General features: G+C 41.0%; 1 protein-coding gene across 1 annotated transcript in view; it reads left to right on the forward strand.

The window, feature by feature from the left end:
- cabcoco1 (ciliary associated calcium binding coiled-coil 1) overlaps positions 1-17,883 on the forward strand; it is an 81,218-nt gene extending 63,335 nt beyond the window's left edge. Inside the window, exons 6-8 of the mRNA XM_052027767.1 lie at positions 2,470-2,589; positions 2,686-2,817; positions 15,740-17,883. Of these exons, the coding sequence (XP_051883727.1) occupies positions 2,470-2,589; positions 2,686-2,817; positions 15,740-15,814 (327 nt within the window). The 3' untranslated portion in view covers positions 15,815-17,883. The remainder of the gene's footprint in view (positions 1-2,469; positions 2,590-2,685; positions 2,818-15,739) is intronic.
- The last annotated feature ends 5,338 nt before the right edge of the window (positions 17,884-23,221 follow it).

A 23,221-nucleotide genomic window follows, 5' to 3' on the forward strand; every position in this document is an offset into this window, starting at 1 on the left:
GAACCAGGTGCATCTGGACCCACAGCTCAAGACAAAAATATGCTCCACCTTGTACTCAGTATTAAGTCCAGCTGAGGAGCAGTGGGCCAGATGCAATTGATCTTTGTGCTGCAGTGGGCAAGCACATATAACAGGAATAAACTGACCTACACTCTGCAACTAGCAAGCGGTTCTCTTTCAAGTCATTGACTGAAATAGCAGCAGCACGGTTCAGCCCATTATTGGTACCACAAAACATATTTAAATATTTAAAATGATACCAAAGCCCAGGTGATCTGGTGACACCAGCACCACATCACTCGGGTAGAAATTCCATCCTGCTGGAGAGGAAATGCAGACTACCACATTCAATTGGTGGAATGGAAATTATGAAAACAACCAATATCTGAACAGTGAATTAGAAAGTGTCTTTCACAAACTTGGAAAGTCACAAAGCTTTTTATAACCTATTGAGTAATTTTGAATTAATCAGTAGGAAAATATATAATGTAAGAATAAATTGTGACATATCTTAATTTATAAATGTTATAACTTATTAACAGAGCCACAAAGTTTCTGGTTCAAACTCTGTTTCAAAGATTTGAACACATATTCTGTTAAATTATCATTTCAAGTCCTGTTCTAAAGATCCCACAGTGTATTGAATGAGCACAACACTGTCAGAAAGGTGATCTTTTGGATAAGACCGACAACCCATCTGCTTCGTCAGACGAAGGTAAAAGACTTCACCACACCATTAAAAGAAGAACAAGGATGTTCTCTTGGTGTCTTGGCCAATATGTACTTTCCAACTAACATCACTGAAACAGACAATCTAATCATTATCACAGTGTTGGATGTGGGCATTTGCTGTGAGCAAGTTGGTTGGTCAATGCTTCTAGAGTACTTCATTGGCAGTAAAGTGGTTTGGGTTCACATTGAAGGCCAGCATAAGTACATCTCTTTTTCTACAGAAGGGAAAAGAGGGTTGAATGGCAATGGTACTAAAGGGAGGGTGAAAGAGGGACATATATGTATGTATTGAAGAAGCAAAGGAGTTGGGGTGGAATAGAAGACTTGTGAATAGATAGTGTGCACTTCTGAGTAAGTAAAACAGTCAGACCAAGGTACTTACTAAAGGGAGAGCTGCAAAATCTAGGGCTTGGAGTAACTGCAACAATAGAGATCCAGAGAATGTAAGGATGAGGGTTCTTGTTGCAACAACAATGGGCTTATATGAACAAGGACCAAAACATAACAAAGCAGTGGATAAACATGGGTGGGAAGTATTAAAATGACTTGTGTCTCAGAGTCATAGAGAGACACAGCACAGAGACAGGCCCTTTGGCCCACCAAGTCCATGCCAACCATCAACCACCCATTTACACTAATCCTACAGTAATACCATTTTATTATTTTCCCCACATTCCCTTAACTCCCCCCAGATTCTACCACTCACTAACACACTAGGGGCAATTTTCAGTGTCCAATTAACCTACCAGCTTGCTCACCTTTGGGATGTGGGAGGAAACCAGAGCTCCCAGAGGAAACCCATGAGGTCACAGGGAGAACATGCAAGCTCCACACAGACAGCAACTGGGGTCAGGATTGAACCCAGGCCTCTGGTGTTGTGACACAGTAGCTCTACTGGCTGTGCCACTGTGCTGCCCTATTGCCTCACTGCGTATTTGATGTGAAGTGCCAGACAGATTTTAGACTGTCTCTTCTGTATTCCTTCTCATTAAATTATAAGGGCTAGCATTCTGGAAGGTGATTTGGGAAAAGAGGATTGAAAAGAGGTGTGAATGCAGTGGAAAAATTTGGACCTGAAAATGGAGCCCAAAGCAGAGCAGTGAAGCGGAGGGAGTTGAAAGTTTCAAATACATGCATGCAGGCAAGGAATAGAGTGACTAGCTCTGTGACTCTGCAGAAGAGAGCTGGGCCCATAGCAGCCAGAAGTTGGAACATGAGGGAAGCTCATTGCATTTGAACAATCTGGAAGGTAATCCTGTAGAAAATATCTGGGATGCAGAAACCTAGGAAAAGCAGAGTTCTCCATGAGAGAAGTGAGCCTCAGTAGGTACAAATTATTGGAAGCATTTTATGATTCAAGCAAGTAAGGAAGTGATAAGTTTATGCTGGAAACACTCAGCAGATCAGGTAGCATCTGTGCAAAAAGGAACAGAGTTAACGTTTCAGGTACAAGACCCTTCATCAGAACTGAGAAAGAGAGGTCTTCCCCAGTTCTAGAGAAGAGTCTCTAACTTGAAATATTAATTCTGTTTCCACAGATGCTGCTTGACCTGCTGAGCGCTTCCAGCATTTTCTGTTTTTATTTGAGATTTCTAGAATCTGCAAGTTTTTTTTTGATTTTCATATACAGATAAGTTTAGTGATTTGTTTGCTGAACTTTATCTTTTTTATGTTTATCATGGCTCGGAGAACTGGACACAGTATCTTAATTTAGAATATATTTCTCCTTGTTTTAAGCTTGAGGTTGAAGTCATCAAGTCAGCAGATCCGTTCCCTTCACCATTGGAGGAGAGTTTAACTTGGGATATCTACTCATCCTTCGTTCTACAGCAGTCAACAGAGGAACCAGAAACTGAGGTATTGCCCAGTTTTCTAAGCTCATGGCTAATCAAGAATTTGTTCACAGATTCCCATGTTTAGATAAATTATCTACTGGCTGACATCTTTTTCTAGGTTGAGGCGGAGACTGAGGAGGGTACAGAAGTTAAAGACTCCACAACTGAGGATCCTCTGGCATGTTATAACATAGATGATGTCAAATCAGTGCTGAGTCAAGTAACAGGCGAAGTGCTTGGCAATATTCAGGTTTGCAGTTTCTCACTTTCACAAAATTAAAAGCTGATTTATCAATAACTTGTACTTATATAGTGCATGCCTAGTGTAGAAAACAGTATAAATACACTACAATGAGGTAAACTATAGGGTGCACATGGAACACTGGAACTCAACAACTCGGTGCTCATCCTTGATTTCCTTCAGCTGTCAGTTGTCGGTTCCTTAGATTTAAAATTCTCTTTCTAAATCCTTCCTCTTTTAAATCTTACTGTAAAATACCCTTTAAAATCTTTGACTGACTTTTATTTACCTTTAGCATCTCCTTATTAGGCTTAGTGACAATTTTCACCTTATAACAAATCTATGAAGTAGGGCAGGAAATTTTATTTTGTTAAGGTGCTATATAAATGCAAGTTATTGGTGTTGGAATGGAAGAAAGAATAATTTCAGGAAACAAAAAGGGAAATAGATGAAGCAAGGAATGTTAGGATGGCAGACATTTGGTTTATTAGGAGGAGGAGCAGATATTAACTTATTGTCTATACCTCTCGCTGCCTTGGTGAAGCAGCCAGCATAATCAAAGACCCCACCCACCTAGATCATTCTCTCTTCTCCCCTCTCCCATCAGGCAGAAGATACAGGAGCCTGAGGGCACATACCACCAGGCTCAAGGACAGCTTTTACCCCACTGTGATAAGACTATTGAACGGTTCCCTTATACCATGAGATGGACTCTTGACCTCACAATCTACCTTGTTGTGACCTTGCACCTTATTGTCTACCTGCACTGCACTTCCCTGTAGCTGTGACACTTTACTCTGTATTCTGTTATTGTTTTTACCCTGTACTACCTCAGTGCACTCTGTACTACCTCAATGCACTGTGTAATGAATTGATCTGTATGAACAGTATGCAAGTTTTTCACTGTACCTCGGTACAAGTGACAATAATAAACTAATACCAATACCAATATTAGGATTTATTGTGTGCATTTCTGGTCACCCTGTTACAGGAAGGATGTGGAAGATTTGGATAGGGTGCAGAAGAGGTTTACCTGGAATGGTGGGGGGGTGGTGAGCTGTGAGAAGTTTTGTTATTATATTGTTTTTTCTGGAGCATCAGAGGCTGAGGAGAGACCTGATAGAGGTTTATAAAATTATGAGAGGCATACATAGGGTAGATAGTCAGTATCTTTTATCCCAGGGTAGAAATGTTGGATACTAGAGAACATACATTTAATGTGAGAGGTGGAAAATTTAAGGGAGATGTGCAGGGCAAGGTTTCTACACAGAGTGGTAGGTGCCTGGAACATGCTGCCAAGGGCAATGGTAGAAGCAGATACAACAGTGGCATTTAAAAGACTTTTAGATAGACACATGAATATGCAGGGAATGGAAGGATATGGATCATATGCAGGCAGAAGAGTTTTAGTTTAATTTGGCATCTTGTTTGGCACAGACGTCGTGGGCCAAAGGGCCGGTCCCTGTGCTATACTGTTCAATTTTCCTTGTTCAATGTTCTCTGTTCTATGGTTGTAAAACTACAACAAGTTTGAGTTCTATATAATCAAATGCACAAATATTCTGCATTAAATTGGTCAATTGAATTGGATGTGATATAACAGCTATGAATAGATGTATACCTTGGGCCTGGGCAGAATTAAAACTAAATATTTCCTATGAAACATTTTTAATGAAATATTCAGGAAATAGGGTTAAAAAAGAAAAGGGGTGGCAACAGTAATTAGTGAATCCATTACAGCGCTAGATACGGGTTCAGGATTTCACTATGATAAATATGAAATGAATTCAAGATAAATGGTCTTTTGTGCACTGTCATTAAATAGTGGTCATGAATGCAGTTGGATTCTTGCAAAATCTTGTGTTCATTAATGTTCTTCAAAGAGGGAAACATCCTATCTTTATCTAGTCTGGCTTGCAGATGACCATCCATGTTACAAGGTTAAATCTGTGCTCTCAGTAGGCAGCCCTTGCTGCCAATAATGATGGCTTACACTCCAAGATCAAATTAAAAAATGCGGCACCAAAGTTGTGCCCAATCTCACAAACAGCAAAGTGATTTTGTTTTTTTATTACTTTGAATGATAGAAGAACCTTGTCAGGATACCAGGAGACACCCAGTTTTCTTTAAATAGTGCATACAACAGGTGGATGTTGTATACTTAGATTTCTAGAAGGCATTTGATAAGGTGCTGCATAAAAGACCTATCCATAAGATAAGGATGCATGGAGTTGGGGGTAATGTATTAGCGTGGATAGAGGATTGGTTAACCAATAGAAGGCAGAGAGTTGGGATAAATGGGCATTTCTCTGGTTGGCGATCAGTGGTGAGCGGGGTGCTGCAGGGGTCAGTGCTGGGCCCGCAACTGTTCACGATGTACATTAACGATTTGGAAGAGGGGACCGAGTGTAGTGTATTAAGTTTGCTGATGACGCTAAGTTGAGTGGAAAAGCAAATTGTGCAGAGGATGTGAAGAGTCTGCAGAGAGATATAGATAGTTTGAGTGAACAAGGGTCTGGCAGATGTAGTACAATGTTGGTAAATGCAAGGTCATCCACTTTGGAAAGAAAATTAGAAGATCAGATTGTTATTTAAATGGTGAAAGATTGCAGCATGCTATTGTGCAGAGGGACGTGGGAGTGCCTGTGCATGAATCGCAAAAGGTTGGGTTGCAGGTGCAATAGTTATCAAGAAGGCAAATGGAATGTTGGCCGTCATTGCTAGAGGGACTGAATTTAAGAGCAGGGAAGTTATGCTGCAACTGTACAGGGTAATGGTGAGGCCACACCTGGAGTACTGTGTGCAGTTCTGGTCTCCTTACTCGAGGAAGGATATACTGGCTTTGGAGGCTGTGCAGCGGAGGCTCACCAGGTTGTTTCCGGAGATGAGGGAGTTAGCCTTTGAGGAGAGATTGAGTCGCCTGGGATTATACTCGCTGGAATTCAGAAGAATGAGAGGGGATCTTATAGAAACGTATAAAATTATGAAAGGGATAAATAAGATAGAGGTGGGAAGGTTGTTTCCACTGATAGGTGAGACGAGAACTAGGGGACATAGCCTCAGGATTTGGGGGAGTAAATTTAGGATGGAGATGAGGAGGAACTGCTTTTCCCAGAGAGTAGTGAGTCAGTGGAATTCTCTGCCCAGGGAAGCAGTGGAGGCTACCTCATTAAGTATATTTAAGACACAGTTAGATAGATCTTTGCATAGTCGGGGAATTAAGGGTGACGGGGAAAAGACAGGTAGGTGGATCTGAGTCTATGGCCAGATCAGCCATGATCGTATTGAATGGCAGAGCAGGCTCGACGGGCCAGATGGCCTACTCCTGCTCCTATTTCTTATGTTCTTTTAAAGAATGAAAAGTAATGAAAAACAAGATATTTTTATATAGACTGTACATCTTCCCACAAGGAGAAATGTGAATGCAGTAAACAACTACAGTTCCAAATTTGGGAGGAGAATTTAAAAAAGTATAAAGGGCTAATAATGCAAAATATAGGGGAAACAAACAAAAAATTAGAAAGGCCAAAAGGAAGTATAAGGGAAAACTGGTGCATCAAATAAGGGGAATGGGTGAAGGATTTTATAAATAAATAAAAAGTGATTAGTTAATTAGAGATTAAAATGAAATCTTCAGGAGGAAAACAGAGTGTTAGAGCTACTGAATAGCTTTGGTATTCACAGAAAAAGTGTGATAGTGGGCATGAAAGAACACATGAGAAACTGGAACAATTAGACAGGGCAATTATAAAAACCATTAATGGAACTCAGCCTGGAAAGGGAGCCAGACTCTGTTGGCATCACAAGATCACAAGACAAGGGAGCAGAAGTAGGCCATTCAGCCCATCGAGTCTGCTTCAAAGAAAAGGGGAGAAAGAAAAAAGAAATGAGAAATGGCGGGGTGGGGGGGGGGGGGAGGTCTGCTCCATGAGCAGAAAAAAAACTATTCTAACCCCAATTTCCGCCCTTATGCCCATATCCCTTGATACCTTGACTAATGAGATATCTATCTATCTCCTCCTTAAACGCCTCCAATGATCTGGCCTCCACTGCTGTATGTGGCAAGAAATTCCATAAATTCACTACCCTCTGGCTAAAGAAATTTCTCCTCATCTCTGTTTTAAACCTGTACCCTCTAATTCTAAGATTGTGCCCTCTGGTCCTGGACTCACCCACCAAGGGAAACAGCTTGGCCACATCTACTCTGTCCAGTCCTTTCAACATTTTAAATGTTTGTATGAAGTCCCCTCTCATTCTTCTGTACTCCAGTGAGTACAGTCCAAGAGCCGACAAACGCTCATCATATTGTAAGCCCTTTCATTCCGGGAATCATCCTCGTAAATCTCCTCTGAACCCTCTCCAACATCAGTACATCCTAAGATATGGGGCCTAAAACTGTTCACAGTATTCCAAATGAGGCCTCACTACTGCCCCGTAGAGCCTCATCAACACTTACTTACTTTTATACACTATACCTCTTGAAATGAATGCCAACGTAGCATTCGCTTTCCTTACCGCCGATCCGACCTGGTGGTTAACCTTTAGGGTATCCTGCACGAGTACCCCCAAGTCCCTTTGTACTTTTGTACTTTGAATTTTCTCCCCTTCTAGATAATAATCTGCCTGTTTATTTCTGTTTCCAAAGTGTACACTGCACATTTCTCAACATTGAATCTCATCTGCCATTTCCTTGCCCATTCTCTTAAACTACCTAGGTCTCTCTGCAACCTTCCTGTCTCCTCAATACTCCCTACTCCTCCACCTATCTTGGTGTCATCTACAAACTTAGCCACAAAACCATTTACTCCATCATCCAAATCGTTAATGTACAGAGTAAAAAGAAGCAGCCCCAACACCGACCCCTGCGGAACACCACTAGTAACTGGTAGCCAACCAGAACAGGATCCTTTTATTCCCACCCTTTGCTTTCTGCCAACCAGCCAATGCTCCACCCGTTCTGTTATCCTACCTGTAATTCCATGACCTCTCATCTTATTAATCAGCCTCTTGTGCGGCACCTTGTCGAAGGCCTTTTGAAAGTCTAAATACACAACATCTACCGCCTCTCCCTTATCCACCCTACCTGAGATTTCCTCAAAGAACTCCAATAGGTTGGTCAGGCAGGATCTTCCCTTCACGAAACCATGTTGGCTTGGAGCTATCTTGCCTTGCACCTCTAGGTATTCCATAACCTCATCCTTGAGGATTGATTCTAACAACTTTCTCACCACCAATGTCAGACTAATAGGTCTGTAATTTCCTTTATGCTGCCTCCCACCTTTCTTATACAGCAGAACTATATTTGTGACCCTCCAGTCCTCTGGAACCATGCTGGAGTCTATCGATTCCTGGAAAATTATCACCAGTGCCCCCGCAATCTCTAAAGCCACCTCCTTCAGAACCCGGGGATGCACCTCATCCGGTCCGGGAGACTTATCAGTCTTTAGTCCATTTAGCTTCCCTAGCACCTTCTCTCTAGTAATCTTAACTGAACTCAGTTCCATTCCTTGAGACCCCTGACTATCCGGTATATTGCTGATGTCCTCCACAGTGAAGACCGATGCAAAATACTCATTTAGTTCCTCTGCCATCTCTTTATCATCCATTATAATCTCTCCCGCACCATTATCGATTGGTCCTATATCAACCCGTGTCTCTCTTTTACTCCTTATATATTTAAAAAACCTTTCGAATGTTATCTGCCAACTTTCTTTCATAATTCATCTTTTCTTTCCTAATAACCTTCTTACTTTCTTTCTGCAGGTTTTTAAAAGTTTCCCAGTCTTCTGCTTTCCCACTAATTCTTGCTTCCTTGTATGGCCTCCCTTTTGCTTTTATTTTAGCCTTCACCTCTCTCGTTATCCACATTTGTGCCTTTTCTCCATTCAAAACCTTTTTTCTTGGAATATATCTATCCTGCATTTTCCTTATTTCTTGTAGAAATTCCATCCATTTCTGCTCTGCCGTCCCTCCAGCTAGCTTACCCTTCCAATCAATTTGGGCCAGCTCCTCTCTCATGCCACTGTAATTTCCTTTGTTCTACTGAAATATCGATACACCAGTTATCAGCTTCTCCTTCTCAAATTTGAAACTGAACTCAATCATATTGTGATCACTAGTTCCTAATGGTTCCTTTACCTTTATTCTCTAATCACCTCCAGTTCGTTACACAGCATCCAGTCCAAAACAGCCGAATCCCTGGTGGGCTCATCAACAAGTTGCTCCAAAAACCATCCCGTAGACATTCACAAACTCACTCTCCTGAGATCTACTGCCTTGCTGGATTTCCTAGTCCACCTTCAAGTTAAAATCCCCCATAATTATCTTAACGTTGTCACTCTGACACACTTTTTCTATTTCTAACTGCAACTTATAGTCTACATCCTGCCTGTTGTTAGGGGGCCTATATATAACTGCTACTATTGTCCTCTTACCCTTGCTATTTCTTAGCTCCACCCATAAGGATTCCACTTCCTCTGACCCAATGTCCTTCCTTTCTATTGATTTTATATCATTACTAACCACCAGGGCCACACCACCCCCTCTGCCTACCCGCCTATCCTTCCTATACACTGTGTACCCCTGGACATTTAGTTCCCAATCACATCCGTCATAAAGCCATGACTCGGTGATTGCCACAATGTCGTATTTATTAATCTGTAGTTGTGCCACTAGGTCATCCACTTTATTCCTAATGCTACGTGCATTTAAATATAGTACATTTAGTCCAGTATCTGCTACTGATTTTGTTGCACTTCTATTGTTCAGCAAATTATCCTAACTTTTCACCTGCCTGTCCTTCTTACCATCCTCACTGCACACTGTCTTGGACTTGTTTCTATAAACCTCCTCCCTTACCCTAACACCTTGTATCCTAACATCCTGGTTTCCATCCCCCTGCCAGATTAGTTTAAACCCTCCCCAACAGCTAAATTAAACATTCCTGCCAGGATATTGGACCCTTTGGAGTTTAGGTGTAACCCATCCTTAGTGAATAGGTCATGCCACTCCCAAAAAAGGTCCCAATGATCCAGAAATCTGAAGCCCTGCCCCCTGCACCAGTCACTCAGCCATGCATTCATCTGCCAGATCTTTCTACTCTTACTTCCATTAGCACGTGGCACAGGTAGTAATCCTGAAATTACCACCTTAGAGGTCCTACTTCTCAACTTTCTTCCTAACTCCTTGTATTCCTCCTTCAGGACCGCTTCTCTTTTTCTACCTATGTCATCGGTACCTACATGTACCAAGACTTATGGCTGATCACCCTCTCCCCTCAGAATATTCTGGACCCGGTCCATGACATCCCATACCCTGGTACCAGGGATGCAACACACCATCTGGGATTCATTGTTGGTTTCACAGAATCTGTTATCCGTTCCCCTCACTATAGAATCCCCAATAACCACTGCATTACTCTTTCCCTGCTGGACCACAGCACCAGGCACGGTGCCCAGGTCCCGGTTGCCGTGGTCTTCCTCTGTCGGGTCATCCTTTCCAACAGAATCTAAAATGAGATACCGATTTTCGAGGGGGACCGCCACAGAGGTACTCTCTACAAACTCTTTATAACTTCTGTCTATTTCCTGCTCGCTCTTCCTAATCAGCCAAAGGTCATCAAGCAGCTGCTCCAGACTCTCAACACGTTCCTTGAGGAGCCACATCTTGGTGCACTTTGTGCAGATGTAGTCATCAGGGAGGCTGGTAGTCTCCCAGGGTCCCCACATTTGGCACTCCAAACATAAGACCAACCCCAGATGCATACTGCTATAGCACTGTCCAATACTATACTACTGAGATAAATAAACCAGACACTTACCCCCGCTCTATAAATCTCACCTCTTACCCGGTCTCGCCGAAGCCCATTGAGCCAAAGCCCAACCACTCTGCTCCCTCTCACTGTTCTGCCCGCTCCGACGCTGCCCACTGGATATGGTGGTCTTTTTAAATCGCCTGCGTGCTTCCGAGTGACGTCACGTGCCTGCACAGTCACTTGCCACTATCCCGAACGCTAGAAGGAAAGAAAAAAAAACTCGCTTCTCGTTAATTTCCGGCTCTCTCCGCTCTCTCACCGCTGAAAAGAAAGCTGAAGGTACTCCTCTAACTTTTAAATCGCCCCTGCATGCACCCCTGAATTCTGAGGAAAATCAAGCAGGATATAGCAAGGCTTTGATCTGACCACAATTTTCAAAAAACCCTTGAATGTCAAAGTTGTGCCAGAGGAATTGCCAGTTTCAATAACATGGGATAAAATTAGTATTCACTAGAAATACATAGTTTACTTAAGGACAACCAATACGGATTTGTAAAAAGCAAACAATTTCCAAAAGTATTTAAGAGTACTTTCAGGAAGCAATGTATTGATATTGGAAATGCACTTGATATGCATTTTCAAAATGCATTTGATAAAGTGCCACAGGTCTGTTAATGAATGAGACACATAGTGTAATAGGGAAAAAGAACAGGGTATGCATGAGGTTGTTTAAAAGGCAGAAAAAGTATGTAATGGTAATTGCATATTTATCAGAAGTTTCCATTCCCACATAGCTAGGTCTTTTATTGCCATGTATATATGATCTACACAATTTTGCACTTCAAATGGATGGAAAATTTACTAAAGTAATCCCTTTAATCAAGCTCTTGATATGAGCTTCCACAACCAAAAAAAGATTATTAATGTGTCAAGTTTAACCTCTTTAAATTTCAACTAAAACTGCTTACTTATTACATTCTGGAAATTATATCAAAATGACAAGCTTCAGTTGGAAGAGAATTAATTATCTCCATAAAAGTATTGAAAGCATCCATTACTTCCCAGTGATTTATTGAATACTTGTTGACTATAACAGCCCGACATAGTTATCCTTACAGAATCATACCTTCCAGACAATGTGCCAGACTCATTTTGACTCACTTGTCAGTCATTCAGGAACAAATCAGTATTAATTTTCCACTAGTAAATATGTAAATAATGCCAAATACGCTTCAAAGAAGCATTAGTCAAATGGAATTAGTGATTATGAGGAACGATTTTTACAGGAAAATATTAATGAAAATGCAGGTTTATATTTTTAACTGGTGTTTAAATCACTCTGTAGTCTGTACCTCTGTAACCTCTTGCTGCACTACACCCCCACCCAACTTCTCATGTATGCAATGTTCCAGACTATTCTGCACTGAGTCCCTCCCTTCATCCATTGTTAGCAATGCCCTCCAACATCAAAAACACACTCTTTAGGTTTCTTTCCGTAAAGCCAGGGTGAAAGTAATTTAAATTTACCACCAGTGTGGCGTATTGGTAACATTGCCCATTTAACCCATTCGTACCAATTGTGTCGGCCGCTTTCCTACTGGTAAGCCTACTTCTGCCTAAATCCCTCCAGCTTCATTCAAGTATTTCTTTAAAACATCAGTGACTTAACTTTGTTGTCATTCCTCAAAATCTCTCCTTTAAAATTACATCTTTTTTTTCCTCTTACAATTCCATGAAGTTCTTGGAATATTTTTTCTATCTTAAAGGTGAAACACTAATGCAAGTCATTTAGATACACCAGTGTCATACAAACAACTTGAGTGGGGAATCATATCAAATAGGAATGCAGGTTGTAGATCCAAATGCAGTACTATATTTCCCTTATAATGGAGCCCTGACTGGGATTAGAATTCTGGTGAATTTAGCCTGATCCAATAAGTACAACTTTCATTTTTTTCATTTATTGTAAAATGGCAAAAGCACTTCATAAAATGCTACCTCATCTGTCTATTGTCAATCAATAAGGTGGGGTTGACAGTGCTACAAAAGTGGCAATTTCCAATAACTTGTTCACCAGCATTCAGTTTGGGTTCCACAAGCATCACTTGCCTTCACATCTCATCCTAGACTTGGCTCAAACACGAACAAATGAGCCGAACTGCAGAGGCAAGATGAGAATGATCAACTTTGACATCGTGGCCACATTTGACTGAGTGACATCAAGGAGTCCGAATAAAATTGATGTCAGTAGGAATTAAGGTGAAAACTCTTGATCAGCCGATTCTGTACCTAACCCAAAGCAGGGTGGGGTGATATTTTTGAAACTAATCATCTCAGCCCCAGGCCATCAATGCAGGACAACACATCTTCAGCTGCATTTTCAGTAGCCTTCCCGAGGAGGTCAGAAGTGGGAATGCTTGCTGATGTAGCAGGGCCTCGATAACATTTTGGCCTGAACCAATGAGTGGCAGGTAATAGTTGTGTCAGGCAATTACCATCTCTAAAAAAGTAGAGTTTCACCATATCCTGTTCATATTCACCGTCATTACCATCATTAAATCTTTCAATATCATCATCATCACAGGAGTCACCATTGATCAGCAGCTTAACTCGACCAATCCCATTAACACTGCAGCTGCAAGAGCTGTTTGAAGATACACAATTTTGTGAAGAGTAACTCACCCCAGCTTTTCAAAGTCCTTTGACTATAAGGCACATCAGGCATGTGTTTGATTAATCTCCACTTCATGGATGAACATAACTTCAATAACCCTCAAAAAGCTGGACATTATCCAGGGTAATAAGGCACCTCATCCACCACCATAATCATGCCCACCACCACCACCACCACCACAGACACTGGAGTGGAATGTGTACCATCTTCAAGATGTACTGCGGTAGTCCAACTTTTTCAGTAACAAGCTCTCAGATTTATAACTTTAACTGTCAAATCATACACCACCATCAAATCATACTTCAGGTTACATACAGTTTAACTTGGAAATGAAGCAGGGTCTTGACCCGAATTGTCAACAATTCCTTCGCCCCTCCCCACAGATGCTGCTCAACCTGCTGAGTTCCTCCAGCAGTTTGGCTTTTACTCTAGATTCCAGCATCTGCAGTCTCTTGGAAAAGACGAGTTAGGCAGGGGTGTAGTGCAGCAAGAGGTTACAGAGGTACAGACTACAGAGTGATTTAAACACCAGTTAAAAATATAAACCTGCATTTTTCATTAATATTTTCCTGTAAAAAATGCTTCCTCATAATCACTAATTCCATTTGACTAATGCTTCTTTGAAGTGTGTTTGGCATCATTTACATATTTACTAGTAGAAAATTAATACTGATTTGTTCCTGAATGACTGACAAGTCACTTGATACTTGAACCAGGCAGGTTGACCAGAGTCCTTGATAATGGGGGCCAGATCTCCCTGTAAGTTAGCGACCTTGTAAGTAAGGTACTGCTAGCTGGACAACCAGTAAGAAAGACTGCATGGTTGGACCTAGTTAAACTCCAGCAAAGCACCTATCTATCACTGCCTGTGATTGAATTTTAATATCCTGTGTTGAAAGCTTCGGTAAGTGAGATGTATTGGTATTGGTTTATTATTGTCACTTGTACCGAGGTACAGTGAAAAACTTGTCTTGCATACCGATCGTACAGGTCAATTCATTACACAGTGCAGTTACATTGAGTTAGTACAGAATCCATTGACGTAGTACAGGTAAAAACAATAACAGTACAGAGTAAAGTGTCACAGCTACAGAGAAAGTGCAGTGCAATAAGGTGCAAGGTCACAACAAGGTAGATCGTGAGGTCAGAGTCCATCTCATCGTATAAGCGAACCGTTCAATAGTCTTATCACAGTGGGGTAGAAACTGTCCTTAAATCTGGTGGTATGTGCCCTCAGGCTCCTGTATCTTCTACCCGCTGGAAGAGGAGAGAAGAGAGAATGACCTGGGTGGGTGGGGTCTTTCATTATGCTGGCTGCTTCACCAAGACAACGAGAGGTAAAGACAGAGTCCAAGGAGGGGAGGCTGGTGTCTGTGGTGCACTGGGCCGTGTCCACAACTCTCTGCAGTTTCTTGCGGTCCTGGGCAGAGCAGTTGCCGTACCAAGCCATGATACATCCAGATAGGATGCTTTCTATGGTGCATCGGTAAATGTTGGTGAGAGTCAAAGGGGACAAACTGAATTTCTTTAGCCTCCTGAGGAATTAGAGGCACTGGTGAGCTTTCTTGGCTGTGGCATCTACGTGATGTGTCCCATGATAAGCAATTAGATTTGGAAAACACTTGCAGAATTCTCAATAGTTTAACTTGGAGAATTAAAAAGCCAAGTGTCTAGTGATCTTATATTTTCTGGATGGCAGCTTAGAGGGTTAGTGCACATATTCAGTTAGATCCAAAGGCAGTTGAGTTATGCAGAATTTGTATCTCTGGAGAGCTATAGTTCACACAATTATCAGTCTTTCATGTGCACCAGGTAAATACATGTTCTTATCCCAATGCCCATCGTTGATTCTCTTGGGCAATGTCTCTGCTCAACTCCTTCTTCTAAAAGCACGAGGCATATGATTCTGGTGCAAAAAAAATTTTGTGATTTAAAAAAAAATCTAATTTCCTGTCGTTCAGGTCATGAATTGAATAGAATAGCACATGAGAGCCAATATCGTGCTGTTTCATTTCAAATAAACAACTAATTTGAAGTAAGCAAATCCAAATTAAGACTAATGTCCTGCATGGCTTCTTCCATAAATGTGGAAGGCCTGCACTCAGCACATATCACTTGTGTCTAATACTCATCATGTCAAATTGCATTCGGACATATAATCTCTTACTATATTTAGTAATTTGTTGATTGAGTTGCCAGGCCTTTTCTGCAATTCAGTTACCATAAGTATATCTCTTATATTACTTATATCTTATATCACTTCCTTACACCTTCTGTTCATTGTAGATATCATGTATATTGGGAGGGTGGATGTGCAAAGTTGTAAACTATAAGATAGACAGTTATCGCACATGGGCAGAGATATCTCCTCCATTTGTAAAAAACAGGAAAGTGGGAGTGCAAGGGTTATCAACCACTGTTAGCCCAGTACCAAACCTAAGTATGAAGGAGACAGTACTCTATAAGATGGTTTCTTTATTAACCCTGTCCTGTCACCTCCACAGAGTGAGATAAACGAAAAACTGCAAAAGCAAGAAGAGGCTTTCACTGCAAGAATCAATAAACTGAGAAAGTCATGAGCACTGAGATAGGAGCAGCTGTTGAACTTCCCCAGGAAACCACTGCTTGCTGAGCTACTTATCTGATTGGAAAGTGGGCAATTGTGAGGCTAGATCTCAAAAGTGTTCTGTCTGTTAATGATAAAGTGTCAACATTTTGTTTGAGAATGGATCTTATTTCATTGTGTTTAGTGTTCTTACGTTGTGTATATAGACAAACTGTGATCAAGGATCCTGTCACATGTCCTGCTGGGATGATTGTCAATTGTTGTTTTGTTCATTCCTCAAGTATAGATATTAATCATCATTTTCTTAGTTTAACAATACATCCAGTGGAGATTATTTTGTTGCTTTCTCCGCTGATATCTCCACATATCACACACCAGCTCCAGCTGAGAGAACAAGATGCTGACCTGCATCCGGGCTCTGCCAGCAGCCCTCTGTGTGCAGAGCCCGGTCTCAGATTAACTTACAATGAGGAGGAAACAACTGAACGAAGAGGAAGGGAGAGGGACTAGAGAGGCATGATTCCTGTAGAAAATGTAGAGACAGAGGAAATAAACATTTATCACTGGCTTGTGCAAAGTCAGCAAAAATAGCCCATTCTGTTTGATTCAACCAACTTACTTCACCAAAGTGTAGCTAAGAGTCAGACAGGTTGATGTGGGACCTGAATCAGACTAATTAACGACAGCAGTTATCCTTCCTCACAGGACAGTAAATCACCTCCTCATTACCATATACTTCATGGTAAATTTTCCTGAGATTTTATCCTTAAAAACTAAGCTGACGTTCTCAAGCTATCACTGTGAATTCAAATTCTGTAGACTAATAGTCAAAGCCACTGTATTACTTAACAACAATACAACCACTCCTTAACTTGCAATTGAAAGTTAGGCACAAAAGTGCCAAAATATTGTTTACAATTTTTGTCATTTAAATCTAATAGAATTATAATCCACAATATATATTCCTTCTCCCCATCTTCACCCTCTAGTACCAAAGCAGGAACTCCCTCCAAACACTTCAACTAATTAAGTGAAGGACTTAACTTTACAGTTTTATGTGACGTGTAATAGAAGTATTTGCTTTCATTGGATGTCTTGCGAGTTTCAGTAGTTGATTTGAAAAGCACACTATAGCTAGCACTAATATTTTAATATTTCAGGTGATGGAAAGTGAATTTTCAAGTTTGTACTCACAGCTTAGGCATAATCAATTGAACTACACACTTAACAATCACACTATTGTGTGATCGTTCATTCCTGTGCCTGTGATTGCTGATGTGCAGCTCTGAGTGGGAATGCTCAGTTTAAAAAAATCCTTATGATTCTGAGATTATATTACAGCCTCAAAAATTATAGCCTGCAACATCAACAGAGTTGTGTGATTATGCATTTACTTACCTAAGATGAATTCTGAAAATAAAATGTAACTAAAATTAGATTAATAAGTTCAATGTAAGTTCCCAGGTTCACAAATTTAAATCCAGAAGTCAGTCCACATGAAGGGTCTCAACCCAAAATGTCGACTGTCCATTTATATAGAACATAGAACACTACAGCACAGTACAGGCCCTTCGGCCCACAATGTTGCGCCGACATTTTATCCTGCTCTAAGATCTATCTAACCCTTCCCTCCCACATCGCACCCCACCATTTCTCTATCATTCATATGTCTCTCCATAGATGCTGCCTGACCTGTTGAGTTCATGCAGCATCTTGTGTGTTGCTCAAAAATTTAAACCTTTGCTACTCTGTACACAGAGGTAACCTGTCTGTGACTGGATGTTTCTTACTGTTTGGTATCCTGCAGTGCACATTGGCATCTACTAATTACAATAAAGTGGTGTTACAAATCATCAGCATCAACTTGTATTTATGTAGAGTCCTTAACACCGAGCCTGATGAACAAAGTTGTTAAAGTGATGGGTTTTAAGAAGCATCTTAAAAGATGGAAAAAGAGATTAAGAAGTTCAGAGAGAGTTCAGGGCTGAGGCTGCTGAAGGTTTGGCCATTTGAGGTGGAAAAACATAAATCAGAAATACTCAGGAGGCTGGGGTTGGAGTTAATGACAGAGATTATCAACCTGTGGATGTGTACAGTAAAGAAATTTTAAAAATGCTGGTAATTGTTTATGAATTCCAAATTGACATTGCAGTTAGCTGCAAAACAACTCTGAACCGGCTGCATCATTGCGATTAACTCCCAGCTATTTATTGTTTGACTGGATGACCCAGGCCAGGAGTGCAATGCCATTTCTTCCACGAATGTGCCGTAATGGTGCCACCTTCTGCTCAATTTCATAATTGCAGATGAGAAAATGAAATAGCATAAACATTTGTGGACCCACCACTCTACAGCTATAATCTTAAATTCATCTGTTGAAAATATTTGAGTTTGTGTATGTTTATATATTTGGCTTGGATGTTGCACATTTTAATTAAACCAAGAATGTTTTAGATTATCCAGTAATTTTATTTTAGAAAGGGCAGGATTATACACTACACATTGTTTATACCATGCTGTTTGTTCCCCTGCATCTGGATTTAGGTTGGAAGGTTGGAACTGCATGTCTTTGTAACAGAGATTCAGGCTGCTCTCTAGTCTTGCCACCAGGAGGCACGTTAAAGAAGAAGAGGGATTCCCCCTCATTCCTCCACAGGCCAGTTATATATAATGGGGTGAACCATGCTGACTGGAGTTGGCTGCAGCTCTGATGAGAACTGTTGGTGTTCAACCGTTCAATCTTCAGCACATCTCGGACTTCCACATCTGCTGTCGAACGCAGAAATCCAAAGATGTGCTGTTTGACAGATGGTCCCACGCCATATCTGTTGCTGTGCTTTCTCACTGGATTCCATGTGGAGCCCAAGGGTGAAGCCCAGCCTTGCCAGGGGAATCAGAACTTGGATCGTACATGAGTTCAGACTTGGATCAGACACCCAATTCATTTCAATATGGATCTTAAGTGGTGAATTAGAGGCAATGTAGTTAAAATGCAAAATAAATTAAAATGCAAATTAAAAGATAATGTAAAAAAAATTAAATATTTTAAAAAATTATTTTACTTAGGTTTAATCTTTTTAATTATTTTTCAGTATGTTTATATATTTTAAATTTATTTTCTTATTTTTAAAAAATAGTTTTATATTCACTTCATTTTTATTTGGTTTTAAATATTTCCGAATATTAGAATTCTTAAATTGTTTCAAATCCCTAATAATTTTGACAAAAAGAGTTCTGCCTCTGCCCCCCGCTCCCCCCCCCCCCCCCAAAACAAATTTTCAAAGCTCAACAGCAGTTCCAGGGGCAGGGCCTCAGCATTTCAGCATTGCTCCACCTGAGGCCCACTCACCTTGGTGCCCAACTCCAGGAAATGGAAGATCACCGGCTTTGGGCCTCCCCATCCAGTCTACAGAAGTGCAACCATGTGAGGACCATGGGCAACTGATCTGGGTAACTGACTCAGTCCCGCATAATCTGGCCTATTAGCTGTGAAGAGCAAATGAAAAGTCAATGTACTCAGGGATTCAGACACAGATCACCTCTACGAGTTATATTGCAGATTAGTAAAATAACTTGCAACATAAAAGATTTTTTTTCCTTGTGTTGTTTCGTCTGATGCAATAGACTCCATTGTGGAGAAGTGCGAGTAAATTGCTAGTGTAATGCTTGCTGAAATGAACAGTCATCACACAGTCCACATACTTAACCACTAATCAGCTGTGGGACAATGGTAACACTCTAGCCTGATAAATTCATCAAGGCTGGCACTCCTGATCCATTTCCAAGAGATTGCTGCATTTTCTGAACTGCCGTTTCTTGGACGAGATGTTAAATCAAGGTCCCATCAGGCAGACTTAAAACATCCAACAGTACTATGTCATTTAGCTGAGGAGTCCTCTCCAGTATCTGTACCAATACTTATCCCTCACACAACAGATTATTTGGTCATGATTGCATTGCTGTTTATTGGATATTTTCCCATATATCCTTAAAATATAGGAAGCCATTTGTTCATCTAGTCTATGCCACAGAGTCCAGTTCACAAAGCATTCCAACAATTCCATTCCTCCACTTACTTCCCTGTAGCATTTTCTCTCTCATGTGCCCATCAACCTCACCCTGGTTCTCCTACCACCCACCCACATTAGGGGTAATTTACAATAACAAATTAACCTTCTGACCCGCACATCCTTGGATGTGGGAGGAAACTGGAACACCCAGAGGAAACCCGTGTGATCACGGAGAACATGCAGGTGGCTGGAACTGTGAGGTGTCAGCACTACCTATTACATTGGTTTCCAGGTTTCCTACATTCCAACAATGAGTATACTTCAAATATAGTATATTGTATACCCTCTGGTAGCCTGTGGAGAGAAACAAAATTCACACTTCAGGTTGGTGACCTTTCATTAACATGTTATGCTTGGTGTTTCTGTAGAATTACTCAAAAATGTGTCAACACAGAATAACTTAGGGATCTGTCTCAATATGGGTAATATTTCTCTGTGGTTATTTTGTGGTCACTGGCCACAGTGTGCTTTTGATGCCTGATAAATATTTTACCAACATTTCCAGCAGTTTTCATTGTCTTGTTTTTATTTATTAATGATGGGTTTTTGGGATGTGGGAGGGAACCACAAGAAAAGATTGGTTTGGGAGCAAGAAGTTAAACAACATATCACCAGTGTTTGAGGAAAATACGAGGGAGTTTCATTCAGAGCCTCATCATCTGATAGATGGTGATAAGTTGATATAGTTGGATCTCGATGGCCATGCAGTATGGGTTGGACACCTTGGAGCAGAAGGCACAAACATTCCCATTTGTGAAGATTCAGCATTCTACTTAGAGCTCTCCGATTAAACAATGCACTCATAGGTTCAGGTTTTCTAAGTGTTTGAGAAGGCTGCAGTGAGTTCTTCAGTTACCCAGTCAGTTCTCCTGATGTCAGCATCAGGGCCTACCAAGCAGTGAGAAGAATCATGAGATGAGCACATTACCCTCTAAGTTCTGCCAATATTGTTCCACAACATGTATTATGTGACACCTTGGACTCCAATGAATGTCAACATGGGCAGAAATACTTAACTGGCAGCATCACACGATGCACGCCTGCAGCTAGAAAAAGTTAAGGCATGCCCACTGTGATCGCACATGGAGGTGTCTGGTTCAATCTTGTGATTGCGCGGTTTTACCCAGAAATGTTTGCTACCATGATCTACTCCTGGGTGAAATCAAAAGTTACATGTTTAGTGCCTGAGAAATGGGTTCTACATGACACAAACTGGATCTGGGTAAAAAAAGATTCTCTAAGAGCTCCCCATTGAATTCATTATTGATCATTATGGTATTATTTTTCAAAGTTCTTATGAGGATATCATTCACATAGAGAATGAGAAAAAAAATTACAGATTTACAAGTTCAGGCAAAAATTACTGGAAATATTTGTAAACAATTATATGGTATGTTGAAGAAACGTCAGGGTGTTTCTGAATGGATTAATCAAGCTGGTCAGGAAGGTCTTCCTTATCTATAATTATCCTGTGATTTTGTTATCCAAAGAACCCTGCATTCTGGAACCACTTCAAAATGCAAGATTTAAATTGCAACAGTGTGTAATATCAGTTAATAAAATGGAACTGTTTTTGCAACCAAGCCTGCAAATTGTTGAAACTTACCCAAGTAACCAGATTATATCAGCTCAGCATTTTCCTGTTCTCCCTCATGGGCTGCTATGAATATTGGGAAATGTAGTGCAATAATTGGCTTCCAGATTTAGACCTGATTAAACAAAATAGGAGACTTAATTACAGCAATTATATGTCTGAACTCTAGATATTTTATTTTCATTTTATGCTTCTCTATAGTTTTCCAGTTAACCGCGATTATGCTCTCCACCCCACCACCATTCCAAACATCATATGCTTTAGTTTTATAACAGGAATACTTAGCAGTTTATTAAAAGAAAATGACACTGTTATGGCCACAGAACATTTCCACAGCTGTTGGAAGTGAGAAGGCACTCCTTCTCAGTTTATGTCGAATTGGCTAAAAACTCCACTCTTCATGCAATAGTTTGAACTGAATTGCAATATCTAATATAATGAGCCAATTTCACAACAGCAAACAAGGCGGGTGACAGTCAGCTATAGTACAGCAACCACAGGACACCACAGACTAACACAGAACACTACAGCACAGGGACAGACCCTTCGGCCCACTATGTCTGTACTGACTACGATGCCAAATTAAACTAAACCCATTTCCCTGCACATAATCCATATCCCTCCATTCCCTGCATGTTCATGTCTAAGTGTCTCTTAAACATCCCTATTGTATCTATTTTCACCACAACCCTTGGCAGCCTGTTCCAGGGACCTCTGTGTAAAAACCTTGCCCTGCACACCTCCTTTAAACTTTCCTTCTCTCTCTCCTCAAAGCTATGCCATCTAGTATTCGAACTCGGCTAAACTGCCATGACTGTGAGTCCCAGGAAGCTGTATGCGGATTGCAATATGGATATTTAAACATGGAAATTGCAATTCTGGTGGGATAAAGTTCAGAAGAGATTGACACAAGTAGTGGTAGTGCAAGGCAAAAGAGGGTAGTAAAGGTGCACCTGGGTGAGATGTAAATAGGAGGTGATGAATTAAATCTGAAACACTGGGAGAGAAAGAACATAAGGTATAATACTTGAATAGCTAGTCAATTGAAATAATTGACTTTGGTGCTGAGTCTTGCGGAGTGTAGCACGCATAACCAGAAGATGAGAAGCTATTCCTTGAACTCATGTTGGTACCATGGGTGTTCTTTTTTGGACCTTGGGCAAGAAGCAAGATGCATGTTGCAACAGCAACAGGTGTTGAAGAGAGAGGTGGGGGCAGCAGCAGAGAAACTCAGCACTGGATCTACTGGCAGAGGCTCAGGTTCACTGACCTGTTGGAAACCCACTTCTTCAGGAGGCTTGGCTTGTGTCATCTGCTTCATCCTGGAGGAAGACCTGCTCCCTGCTGGCCACGTGTAACCAGTGGTTGTGAAAGCGGCCACCACATTAAGTCTCCAGATCCTTCAAGATAAATGCAGGGCCTTCCAGTTGGATGCATTGTTGCATAAAGTAGATCACAGAATTTTGAGTGAGTGTGATGGCATGTGGTCGGCTGGTGAATACAATGGATTTGGTTGAAGATGCCTGAAAAGAAGGGGCATCAGGCTTGGTGATGGTCAAGGATAGGAGGCACCTACGAATGGATAGACAGCGGTGAGAAAGGGAGTGGGCAAGAGGTTGGACAAACTAAGGTTGTTTTCTATGGAGCGTTGGAGGCTGATAGAGGTTTATAAAATTATGAGAGGCCTAGATAGTGTAAGAAATGTCAAATACCAGGGGACGTGCATTTAAGGTGAGAGGGGGAAAGTTTAAAGGAG

The sequence above is a fragment of the Pristis pectinata genome, chromosome 12, assembly GCF_009764475.1.
Source record: "Pristis pectinata isolate sPriPec2 chromosome 12, sPriPec2.1.pri, whole genome shotgun sequence".
Classification (NCBI taxonomy): domain Eukaryota; kingdom Metazoa; phylum Chordata; class Chondrichthyes; order Rhinopristiformes; family Pristidae; genus Pristis; species Pristis pectinata.